Raw genomic sequence first — 13,385 nt, 5'->3', positions numbered from 1 at the left:
TTTGAAAAGAAGTTCAAGTGTGTGTTTCTTCGGTCATTATATACAGACGAACGGATTTGGGAATCTTATGTTACAATTTTCCCACGAAGAGATTATGGTTTACCGCTGTGACCATAAAAAATAAAAGACGAGTTCTTGTTAGCTGGTAGGCCAAGAAGCACTAGAAGCACATAAAAAATAAAAGACGAGTTCTTGTCAGTTGGTAGGTCAAGAAGAAATTAAAGCAAGAAAAATAAACGACGATTTTTGTTAGCTGGTAGGCCAAGAAGCACTTGAAGGCATAAAAATAAACGACGTGTTTGTTGTCAGCTAGTGCAGAAGAACTAATTAGAAGTACAAGAAATAATAAAAGAAGATTTGTTGGTCGGTAGTCTACACTCTTACAGAAGTAAAGAAAAGTAAAGACATTTCTTCTCAGTTTGGTACAGAAGAAAAATAACTTTGACAATCATTGGCAAGAAAGAAGATTAAAAGACAATCCATCTGTGCTTGTAGATTCAAGTGGAAGAATCCAAGCAAGTTTTGTGGACTTTAGGACTTCATACTCGTACAGCTACGGTATCGTGCATTTAAATTCTTTTTTTGTATTTTTACGGTCTTTGCAGTTAAGTTTTTTATAACTACTGTAGCCTAATAATTTTGTGTGTTTGTGTAACTTAATTTTTTTAATTGTTAAATTTAGCCCCAACATTTAATATGTCTACACTCGGTGGCGACAAGGACTCGACCGCCGTAGACTCGACTGAGTTTAAGCCTGATGATGTTCTTTGCGGTCGGGCAGGCCATTCTGGGGAGGGACCCATTAACGATGAGGCTAAGTCAGTTCGAGAGGCCCGGCATCTTAGACGGGATATTTTGACTGAAATTGGGGAACTTTCTGTAGCCCTAGGTTCTTTGAGTGATAAGCAGGAACTGTTAATTTTTCGATCTAACTACTTTAGAAGAGGATTTACGGCATTTCCATGCTCTTTTGACTACAATCTTTAACTCTGCAATCTTGGCAGAACTTCGTGATAGGGTAGATCCCGAATTTAACTCGTTAAAAAATAACTTTGAACAAAAAGAAAGTGAGTTCTCAGATATGTTGGATGCTGACATACATCCTGAGGATAGCGCCTCAAATGTAAGCACTAGGATGTCTAAGAGTTCGTCTCGGATAGTTGCACAAATTAACCTACAGCTAAGACGAGAGGAGCTCCAGATCCAAGCTGAGGCCGAAGCAAGAGCTGCTGAGGCCATCGCGAGAGCTGAGGCCATACGAGCTGAGGCTGCCGTGAGAGCTGCTGAGGCTGCCGCGAGAGCTGCTGAGGCTGCCGCGAGAGCTGAGGCCGAAGCGAGAGCTGCTGAGGCCATTCGAGCTGAGGCTGCCGCGAGAGCTGAGGCCGAAGCGAGAGCAGCTGAGGCCGCCGCGAGAGCCGAAGCGAGAGCTGCTGAGTTCGCACTCAAAGACGCTCAGTTGAGGGCTGAACAACGTAAAGAGGTAGTTTTAGCTGAATATCGATCAGAGGTGGGCTCTCGGCGTAGCTCTAAGAAGGGCTCTTCTAGGCATTCCAGAAATGAACATCAATCGCAGTTTAATTTACATAACCTTTTCCAAACGCCCGTTCAACCTGTGAGTGGACCAGGGCAATCCACACGTTTTCCAGCTGTTTCAGGAGGTCTCGGGGCCGCGGCTAAGGGTCTTCCGAATGCTGTAGAGCCAAGGTCTGCGAATTACAACCGAACTTCTCCCCCAGAGCGTACAGGTCACGGGGCCGCCATTAGTAGTAATGCTTTGCCCCCTTCACAGTTCTCTGCGCCGCTAGGTTTTGATCGCCCAGCTACACGTAATTTGGGTGGTTGTGAGAGGCGTATCGCGTCTCCTGATTTTAACGTGTGTGAGGATCGTGATCGGGCTGTGCACGTGACTGAGCCCACTCAGCCCCTTAAGGGATATAGCTTGTCTTCTCCCGCTAAATCGAGTTCTCAACAGCAGGATTGCTTTTTTGAATACCAAAATAGTAGGACGTTTTTCGATAAGGCGGCCTTGATTGGTTACGATGGTAATAATATGCCATTTATCTTCTTTAAAAATCGTGTTACGGCCTTAATGGCAGCTTCGCCCTTTAAGGGGACTCGTTTGACTTTGTTACAAGCAGCTTGTGTTAAAACAGCTGCGCAAACGATTGCTAATTTGGTTTCTGACACCCCTGGCTTGTCAGAGGAAGACAGGATAGAAATGTCGTTAGCTCGCTTGTCCCAGCGTTTTGGGGTTCGTGGAGGTCTTTTTGCAGAACCGGAAATTAGAAAGTATCGCTATGGTAGCAAATTGACTTCGACCTCTTCCAGTGATCTGAAAGAGTTTAAAGATGAATTATCGCAGTGTTTGCTTTACGCGCAAGCTTATGGTCAGCGTGACAAATTAGAAGGACGTTTTGTTTTGGATTTGGCTAAGCGACTCCCGTTTGACGCTAAGCAGCGTTATCTTGACTTTTTAGGTGATCAGTATGGTGGCACTGATGAGCCTACTTTTCAGAGTTTGTTTGAATTTGTAGTACGGGAGGAAACGCATAAGTCGACTGATTTTAGCATTATGCTAATGGGCGATTCTGGTGAGTCGCAGCAATTTAAAAAGTTTGGCAAAGGAAAATTGCCTTCATGTCCGGTTAGGCAGACGTCCGTAAAACCCCATGATGATGTGATGTCAGGGAGTTCGCAGTACTCGACTGTTGTTGGCGCACCGCGCGGTGGTGAGGCTAGACGTAAAAACCTACCGGCATGCATTTGTTGTTCGCCACGTGGTCAAGTTGAATATCATTTTTTGTCTAATTGTAAAGAATTTTTGCGCTTGACACCTAAAGATCGGAGAGATGTCATTGTGAAAGCTGACAAATGCTTGAATTGTTTGCGCCAGCATATGGTTAGGGATTGCGTTCATGCAAATAACTGTCGTAAGTGTGGGCCTAACAACGATAGGAAACACTATTTTCTTCTGCATGATTTTTATGTGACGTCACATGATTCTCTGGATTCTGTTGGGAAGATGATGCTCGTGCCAGAGTTCCGGTGCGTAATGTTAAGATTGGAAATGTTAAAGCAGCCTTTAACCGCGTTACTGCTGCTCGTGTTTTGAATCCAATGACTGGCAAATCGAAGTTGGTGTACTGTCAGCATGATCCTGGTTCGCAGTTGACGTTTGTTTCGAGTGATTTGGTGTGTGAACTTGATCTTAAACCGTACGATAAAGCGTCGTTTAAAATGGATACCCTGGCTGGTCAGAAAGCTGCTTGTGCTGACCTTGTCAAACTCAACATCCAGTCGTTAGAGACAGATGAACTGTTTTGTGATATAACTTCGGTGGTTAACCCAGCTTGGGCTGACGATGTTAAAACTTTACCGCATAAACAAGATTTAAATGGTTTCCGTCATTTTCATGACGTGAATATGTTTCATTTGAATGATTGTAGTACTGTAGATGTACTGATTGGCAACGACAACGCTTATTTGATGTGTGCAAAAAAAGAGCGTGTTGGTGAAAATCGTAGTGAACCACATGCTTTGCTCACTCCTCTCGGTTGGTTGGCTTGTGGTGGTAAGTCACCCTTAGATGAAAGCGTTGCTAAAGTGTGCAGAGTGCAGACGTCTTCAGAGTCGGATGTCATCTCTGGTTTTCGGCGTAAAATTGAGTCTCGTGATATGGAAATAGCAGACCTGAATAAAGTCATTCAGGATTTGACTTTGCAAAATGAAACCTGTGAATTGTCTCGCAATGATAAGTTGGCTAGAGAACTTGTTGAACCGAATATTGAGTTGAAAGATGGTCGATTTGAGATACCTGTTCCGTTGAAGGAAGATATTGATCTACCTAACAATTTTGTGTTGGAGTCAGATAGAGTTGCTGCTTTAAGGAAGAAGGCTTTAAAACAACCTGAACTTCGTGATTTCCTTACTGACACCATGAAAGATCTTAAATCAAATGGCTATATTGAGCGTACTGGTGAAGCAGGAAATGTCAAGGGATTTGAATGGTATTTACCATACTTTGTTACGTCACAATTAAAAAAGCGCATTGTTTACGATGGCAAGTCTGAATTTCGAGAAACTTGTGTTAATGATGTAATGTTTTCGTGTCCTGATTTGTTAAACCCTCTGGTAGATGTCTTGGCTAGATTTCGGCTTGGTAGATTTGGTCTCATGGCTGATGTGACTAAATGCTTCTTTCAAAAGAAGTTACCCGAGTTGATAGAATCAGCTGAATTTCACAACGCCCTGAGACAGAGAGAGATAAACTGGGAATGTATACCTCCGTATGCTCCGGCGCAAGGTGGCGCCTGGGAGGCAATGGTTAAACAATTTAAAATTGCATTTTTTCACATTTTGGACTCTTCAATTCGTAAGCCCAATTTTATTGAACTGCTTACGTACACAGGCAGTGCCGTTTGGATCGTGAACGAACGCCCTTTGGTACCTTTGAGTGACGACCCTAGGGATTTTACTGTCATCACCCCTGCCTCACTTTTGACCCCATACTTAGACCCATACTGTGCTGTTGGGCAACCACATGATCGTGACCAATTAAGAAGAGATTATCGGTTCAATTTGTCACTTTCTCATCAGTTTTGGAGTAAATGGATCGATTTTTACTTGCCAGGTCTTCAGGGCCGGAAAAAATGGCTAAAAATGGCCGAGAATTTGGAGCCTGGTCAACTTGTAGTGGTAGGTTCTCTCCAGGACATTGGTAAACGTGGGAAGTATCAACTTGGGAGGGTGCATGAGGTAGTTCCACAAATTAGGAAAGGGAAGCCTGTGGTTCGTAGAGCTAAAGTTGCCGTCTGCAACTATGATGAGAGTACGGGGAAAGTGAAAGTAGACTATGTGTTGAGGGATATTTCGTGCCTCGCCCCCGTAAAGAACACCTAAGTGTTAGGGTTTGAGCCTGGTTTTGTCTGCGGTGGCCGACACTTGTCTGAGCCCAGAACAGTCGGTTATTATCGCAATCATTGTATATAGCATCATTTTTTGCGTGTACCTACTACCTATGGTACCAATTTCATGTATCGTCGTGTTTATTCTTATTGCTGTTCATTCTTTGCATGCCCTTTGTATTTGCGTATTAACTTAAACGTGAGTGATTCAAACAATTTGTGTATCATGTGTTTTTATTCATTGGCTCACAATTGTCGTCAATTCTTTTTTAGTTATGCCATGTCAGACTGTCATAACTAGGGGCCGCTATGTTACAGACGGTTGTTCGCCTGGTCAAACGTCATGTAGAAACCGTTCGGGTCTACTGAATATTACGTCATGGAAATTCCTAAAACATGAGCCAAAATTGCACCATCGTCCGTAAGACTCGTGTCAGACCGGTTTAAACCTGTTTCAGTTTGAGACCTGTTTGGACATGAAATATTGCGTCACGAACTGCTCTCGTGCCTTTGAGTTATCACAAATTTTTCTGATTCATTCTCGAAGTTGTTTGTTGGAAGTCGGTCGCACATTTAACTGGTTTATTTGGTGCTTGCTAGCTGGACAAATTCTCCGTCTTTTATCCAAGTAATCTGTATCGTAGTGACAGTTTTAGAGGTGTAGGCATTGCATACCCATTTCGATAGCCGCGGGCTAATTTTACAGAAATACACTGTTTGAAAAGAAGTTCAAGTGTGTGTTTCTTCGGTCATTATATACAGACGAACGGATTTGGGAATCTTATGTTACAATTTTCCCACGAAGAGATTATGGTTTACCGCTGTGACCAGCGACAAAACGCGGACGTTATAACATGCATATTATTGAATCTAATGGATACCAAAGCAGGACAATCAGTTTAAAATATGGCACGGTTGCAACACAACGCAGCCACCCGCACTTGCTGTTGTTTCTCTGGGCAAGAAACTTTACGATAATTGCCTCTACCCAGTGATCGATTTCGAGTAATGGGTAGTACCAAATTTAAGTCGTAAGTAGAGTAGACAACCGGAAACAGACATTACAGTCGGCTGCAGCGTGGGTCAGGTGTACGTCGGAAGGCGTACACCGATGCATAGCGCTCAAGTCCGCTTTCCCGCAATGCAGGATAAAGATAATCAAATAAACAAACAAACTTTCTTAGAATTCTTAAAAACTTTAAAAAAAAGAGAGAAAAAAGCAAGTGAATTTTTTTAACAATTTATATGAGTAAAAAAACTAAATAAATAAATACAAGACAAAAACACTCATACTATAGGCCGTCCGGCAAGACGACTACACCCCTGGGGTCAAGCCCGCAACCAGGGGGGGCATTGGGGGCATTTGCCCCCCCCGAAATTTTTTAAAATTTTTTTAAGCGTTTTAGGCAGTATGAAATGTAGGCCCTACTATACGTCGTACACGTACAGCCATACTGTAGGGTACCCGGACATTTTGTCGAAAGGACATTTTGCCGAAAGAACATTTTTCCGAAAGACATTTTGCTGAATAGACATTTTTTCGAAACTCATTTTGACGAAAGACTAATTGCCGAAAGGACTAAATGCCGATTAGACAAATTGGCGAAATTATAGAATTCGGTAATTAGTCCTGTCGGCAAAATGAGTTTCGGCAAAATGTCCTTTCGGCAAAATGTCTTTCGGCAAAATGTCTTTCGGCAAAATGTCCTTTCGGCAAAATGTCCGTGCACGTACTGTGGAGTGTAGACTATCGAAACCGAAAGTAGGCTACGCTGGTTGGAAGCTATGCTAACAATTTTGTTCGATAAATTAGGCTGGCATCCTCATTATCTGTTTCGTTAGCGTATACATAATGTCAGCATCCATCATCACCATAAAAGGCGTTTAAAAACAACTAAATAATTCGAGATCAAAAGCAGCTGCGATAGCGTGGTGAATAAGCTACTCAGTTGGGCTTAGGCATTTGTAAATCTGATTTTAAATGAATTCTTGAAAGTGAAAGGCCAGCAAGTGCGATTGATGCGGTGTCAGCAATAGAATCCCAAAAAGAGTTTTATCCAAACATTTACAAACTCTTGATAATTTTGGCTACACTTCCAGTTCCAGTCACAATTGCTTCTGCAGAAAGAACATTTAGCTGTCTACGACGCTTGAAAAGTTACTTTAGAAGCACTATGGGGCAGGACAGGCTTTCTGGACTAGCTCTCATGCAAATCCATCGTACTCAAATTCCAAGCGCGGAATTGGTGTTAAACGAACTTGCCAAATCAAGTAGAAAGTTAGACATTATGCTCTAAATTAAAATGTCATTTTGCATTTGCAAAGTCAACTTCTTTGGGCCTACAAACATAAAAACTTGTTGAGCCAACAAAATGTTTCAGGATTGTAATGTGTAATTACCGTGTTGAGTTTATTCATATGTATCTGTTCCTATATGTTGATGTAAATATATGTTATTGATTAATTTATGACTCCAGTCGTGCCAATGCATTTCGTAGCCTACAGATGTTGTATTTTATTTGTAACCGACTGAACACATTACTGTGATATCGTAAATTTCTTCCTTGGGTAGTCATAGCTAAATGAGAAAAGTTTACAAAGGCTAGTTTCCTTTAATGCTGTACTAAACAAAAACGTGATTGACATAAGTTACGACCACTCAACCGTAGCATGGTAGTGCCACACACTCTATCAATGGGCGTGGACATTAACATAAAAATGTCACAATGCATCATTTTAATGTTTGTTCTTTAATAAAAATTAAATGCCCCCCCCGCCAGAAAATATTTGCTGGTTGCGGGCCTGCCTGGGGTGTAAGGAAGGGGTGATCAGCAGAGCACGATGGTTTACGATATTGAACTCTAATTGAACAACCTGCTGTTCTGTTACTGAACAACGACTGCAGCAATATACAACCTGCTGTTAACTCGATAAAAGTTCCCACAATCCCTGTTCGCATCCAAAAACTTCCATCCAAAGGAGAAAGACGATGAAACCTTAATCGTCTCATTTATTTCAGACAAAGAAAAAAATGGCCCAAATCAGTGATGCCACTTCTAGTGTTTTTCCACTAGATCTAGTGTTTTTGGGTTGCATCTAGTGTTCTACTGTTTTTTTTGCTATCTAGTGTTTTTTTACCGATTTACCGCTATGTTGGTGTGCATAAGTTTGGACAGTGTTCAAAGTAGCCCTCACCTATTTTTGTTTGGCTGCATCAATGTGTAGTGCTTTTCACAGAAGACTCGAGTTTTTTGTCTAGTTACACCCAATGATGACCAAATTTGAGATATTTAGCATAAATACTTTAAAAAATACACACAAATGACTGTGAAAAGTGTTCAAAGTAGACTAAAGTAGGTAGCGTAGCCTACCATAGCCTATGGTACCGGAGGCTTACATTTCGTCGCTTACATGGGATGAGTGTGGAGTTCTTAGACTACTTTACCTCAGAGATGATTGTGAGTAATATTGCGTTTTTGACAATATATTTGCAAAGGCTAAATTTGGGGAAAATTTTGTTCGCCTCCCAAAATGTTTTACTCTCCTACGGCTATGACTTCAGGGCTCTCACTTTCAAGGAAATTCAGTTCTACTTTGCAATTTTAAGGACTTTTAACACTCACTAACGCCATTGGCTGTCATTTTTGTACATTATGCATGTAAATGATCGTGTATTTATGATGCTAGTGTTTTTTTTGTGAATCTAGTGTTTTTTTTAGTCAAATCTAGTACTTTTCCATGACAAGAGAGTGGCAACAGTGGCCCAAACTGGTAACGGAAAACACGGCCGTCCTGTAAATATGTCAAACAAGAAGAGAGTGGAAAAAGCAATTGAAATTATTGGATGAAGCAGCGCGTCACAACGTCAATTAAGCTTCTTGCTTTCAGCTGAAATCTAAAAGGTGCGCCAGTCAATTAAAGAATGTGAATGATTAATACGTATAGGCTACGCCTACGCGAAACACAGAAAAATAAACGCAATTCAAACGCAGTAGGCTAAATCTTACAGTACGGTAGTAGGCTAAAATGGGTTGACCTTCGGCCAGGGATATTTTAACGCTTCAGTAGGCCTATATCCGTGCATTCTGCCAAAGAAGTTAAAGCAAAAATTGTGGGGTTTACACAGTGGCGTAGCCAGAAAAAAAATGGGGGGGCCAAATATTTGATGAAATGGAGAATGACAAAGTGTTTGATTTAAGACATCGACACCTGATGTGCAGTGGCGTATCCTGGTGGGTTGAGCAAGGGATGCAATAAAAGTGTTCGGGGGTTAGAGCGTGCCGAAAGCACGCGTTCTCTAGGGGGATCTGGGGGCACGCTCCCCCGAAATTTTTTTGCAAAATTACACTCAAATAATGGATTATAGCGCTTTCTGAAAACACTTTTAGGGTAGGCTAATATTTGTATTTGTTTGTTTATCTTTATCCTGCATTGCGGGAAAGCGGACTTGAGCGCTGTGCATCGGTGTACGCCTTCCAACATACACCTGACCCACGCTGCAGCCGACGACAATGTCTGTTTCCAGTTGTCTACTCTACTTATGACGTGAATTTGGTACTACCCATTACTCGAAATCGATCACTGGGTAGAGGCAATTATCGTAAAGTTTCTTGCCCAGAGAAACAACAGCAAGTGCGGGTGGCTGGAGTCGAACATGCAGGCTCTCGACTGCGAGCCCAACGCGCTAACCACTCGGCCACGGCTGCCGAAATGAAATTTATTAGCAGATAAACAGCTATTAACTTATTAAAGATAGCTTACACACCGTAGCGGACCAGTGCCGGTCTTTGGGATGTGCAAACCGTGCGATCGCACAGGGCCCGCAAATTAGGGGGCCCGCAATTTACTCAGAAAATGCAGTAATTTTGTCATTTTCAAAGGAAAAATTCAACAAGTGAATTCAGCAAAGGAATTCGCAACAAGAAAACATAGAGACTCAACGAATTCAACCTATTTCGTCGCCTGAATATTTCGTACCCTGAAAAGATCGAGAAAAAAAAAACGACATAGCCGAAATCGCTGATCGGAGTTGCCGCAAACATTTCAAAATTTCTCGATCTTTTCAGGGGACGAAATGAGTCGAAATTTAATTTTGATACACGATTTCAGGGGACGAAATAGGTTGCATCCAGACTCAACATAGAGACATAGCTTTATTTCCGAAAAATGCCAAAGAAAGCATGATCTTATCCTTTTGCTATGCCACCGGACAGCACCATTTCACAGTAATATTCATACCTAATTTTTGTTGAACATGCTCTCAGAATGTCCCAAATTCAAAGTAATTTTTCAAAATTTTCTGGGGGAGGCCCCCCAGACCCCTCGCCGCTGGTTGTCGTCTTAAGCAATCACGCCGCCACCACCGCCCCTCCCCTTTCAAAGTACTTATAGCTACGCCACTGAATTGGGTTATTGTCATTGGGGCCCGCAAAAGCATATTCCGCACAGGGCCCGAAAAACCCTAAGACCGGCACTGAGCGGACGCGGTAGTCAACACGCACGCTCATATACAGCCGTCAGAGAGGTGGCGACATTCCTGGGAATAACTGGCGAGGAATGACTAAACACGAAGTCGTCTTCTCTAGCTTAGGCCTACTGCCTTGTTTATCGACTGAACTTCATTGAGTAACGCTTGATCACAAGTAGAGTTCTTCACGACTGCGTTGTTTATTAACTTGATTTCTAACTTCCGAAGAACAGAATCCAAACACCTCAAAAATGAAAACACCAAATGACTAATAACTCCACCACCAGAACTTAGTTCAGCATACTGTCGTCGGACATTACTAACTTAATTCAAAGAAAAGAACTTTAACTTCGGAATTGAAGAACTTCGTTTTTACCTCCATACCGCATACAAATAGAATTTTACATGTTACATCTTGTATGTTACATTTTACATATTAGCCTACGTTTTGCATGTTACATCTGGAATCATAGTTTCATAGTTACATCAGGAATCATAGTTTTCAGTTTCTTAAAAAGAACTCTGGTTTTGATTGGAAAGGCGCAGCCACAAGCATTGCAAACTTTACACGCTACCATATAACGCAACACAACGGTAGATCTACGTGTCGATGAAGTACAGTAGAAATGCGATTGAGGCGTAATGCAAAAATTGATTAAAAGACTGCATTCCAAGAGCAAGAGGTATTTGTTAATTGGAGAGGAAGGTTCCAGAATCCGACTTGACGTCAGTGAAGTGACGCGCGTTACGTCAGAGAAAAAGACTCTCTGGCGCCACAGAGAATGTTCCAGAATCCGACTTGACGTCAGTGAAGTAAAGCGCGTTACGTCAGAAAAAATAGCTCTCGAACGCCACACACACGAACGGGCAAAAACTGCCGCTAAAATTAGAACACCAAAAACTCAGCTACACAAAAACTCCACAAAAACCCAACAGAGTAAGCGATTCTAAAATTGCTTCCACAGATTAGTTAAAAGAAACGTAAATCGCGTAAACTTTGTGCGATTTACGATTTGCAAAATTTATTAGTGTCTTTTTGTTTGTCTAAAACAAGTCCTGGGGGGTGTTAGTAGCCAGATGTCTCGGAAAACGATATAAATTTCTACAAATTATATTATATTTTCAACAAAGGGCTCAACTTCGGAATCCAAACTTTGAAAATTTGGGGGGAGGGCATGGCCCCTTTCTCCCCCCCTGGCTACGCCAATGGGTTTACATAAACCGTGGCTGTAGGCTAGTTCACTTTTTGATAACAGAATCCACTGCCAGTGGCGGATTACAAAGAATTTTTTCAGGGAGAACCAAAGTTTTGAAAATAAAATTTCATAAAAAAAATGTAAATATTGAGCCAAACAAAGAAAATGGTTTAACATTGGTCGGAAGAGCTTGCTGCTCAGAAAATTTTACCTTGTTTGGGTTGCTTTTGTGTTGGCTACTTTTAGGCCCAGATTTGTTATTTTGTTCGAGACACACATTGTGTAAGCTATTTGACTAAATTCATCAAATTAAAATTGGATTTCTGTAGAATGTAGCCTAGACGTTTGAGCAAAATGTTTGGTATGAAAGTAAATTATTGTTTCAAAGAAAGTTTTTTAAGACAATTCAATTCAATTCAATTTATTTTTCTTTGTCAGAATGCAAAAGAAATGATATTTTGAAAAAGAAATACAGTAACAAAACTAACAAAAGGAAAAGGTGGCAAAACCTTAATGGTTTAAGACGTGCATGAAAGGATCTAATATTGCGGTATATGCATCAATAAATATAGTTAAGCACGGCCACCAAACCTGACCATACAAAAACCTGACCATACAAAGATTTCAATTATCTATGTGTTGATGACGGTTGGGATAATGTTAGCCTATCCCCTATAGCCTTCAGACAACAGTAGCCTACATAACCTACCAGTGAGATTTTTAATAGTTTGTAGGTGTCCTCAGCTTCCTTTACAGCGGGTGTGCTTTTTTAGTTACCAACCTCTGGAGGTAGACTAGAGCAGTGCTCTTCAACCGGGTATACTATATACCCAAGTGTATACCAGATCAAAACTAAGGTATACAGCTGGAGAAGGGTATACAGCTTAGATCTGTGATAGTGGAAGTCACAACAGAGACAGCAATTGGCATATTTGTAAACTTTTAAACGGACCTACTGGTGTGCGGTTATTACTCGCCAACCTGCTTTGTGCTTTTGACACAGATACGCTCATTTTGGATGCGTGTGCCGTGTGGTTCGCATTTGACTTTGGGAGTGTTGCGTCATTAATGCGCAAGTAGGCCTACGGGCTTGTGATGAAATGACCTCCTCTTTTAAAAAACTTATTCTGCACTCCAAGGTATGGGGGCTATCGCGAGGGAAAGTTCTTTCCCGTGTGTTTGAACTTCGCGAACAATTAGGGGCATTTTACACTGAACACGGAGACCCAAGAGCTTCCAAGTTTCGTGACATATTCTGGATTGCAAAATTGGCATACATGGCGTCGATTTTTGATCGTTTGAACCAAGTGAATATCAGTCTTCAAGGGAGAGGGGGTGATATATTTCGGTCAACTAGCAAGATCAATGCGCTGAAGATGAAAATTGCACTCTGGAAAAAGATTGCTTTGTCGAGGAACTTCAATGACTTTCCTGTATTAAGTCAATACATGAAAGAGTCTAGCTGGGAGTTTGAGGACGTTTCTACTGAAGATAACTTGTCTGCCCTTATTGTTGGTCACCTGAAATTACTTGCTGACAATTTGACTACGTATTTTCGTGAAGATAACGACCAATGCACAATTAAACATTGCTATTTGTGAGGTATACAAAGTTATTAAAAATTGAAAAAAGGTGTACCACGGACAAAAAGGTTGAAGAGCACTGGACTAGAGCACTAGGCATACCAGTAGGCAGTAGCCTATCGTAAAACTCACAAGTAGGGGAGAACCTCCTACAGTGCCCAGTTTTTTTACATTTTCATAAATTTTGAAAAAAGTTGCAGAGAAACATTGAAATTTTGATTTTTATTCTATAGTT

The 13,385-nt window shown here is 41.4% G+C and overlaps 1 protein-coding gene across 1 annotated transcript; it reads left to right on the top strand.

Moving 5' to 3' along the window:
* The first annotated feature begins 12,667 nt into the window (after positions 1-12,667).
* LOC145780245 (zinc finger BED domain-containing protein 5-like) lies at positions 12,668-13,168 on the top strand. Its single transcript, XM_082591948.1, has one exon. It carries the CDS (start codon positions 12,668-12,670, stop codon positions 13,166-13,168), a length of 501 nt encoding a protein of 166 aa, XP_082448074.1.
* The last annotated feature ends 217 nt before the right edge of the window (positions 13,169-13,385 follow it).

This window comes from Aplidium turbinatum, chromosome 11 (assembly GCF_918807975.1).
Source record: "Aplidium turbinatum chromosome 11, kaAplTurb1.1, whole genome shotgun sequence".
Taxonomy (NCBI): Eukaryota; Metazoa; Chordata; class Ascidiacea; order Aplousobranchia; family Polyclinidae; genus Aplidium; species Aplidium turbinatum.
This window is presented reverse-complemented; position numbering and strand designations above follow the sequence as displayed.

What these genes read in the sequence shown, in the direction of transcription:
- LOC145780245 (XM_082591948.1), top strand. Translation starts at nt 12,668, where the DNA reads ATGACCTCCTCTTTTAAAAAACTTATTCTGCACTCCAAGGTATGGGGG.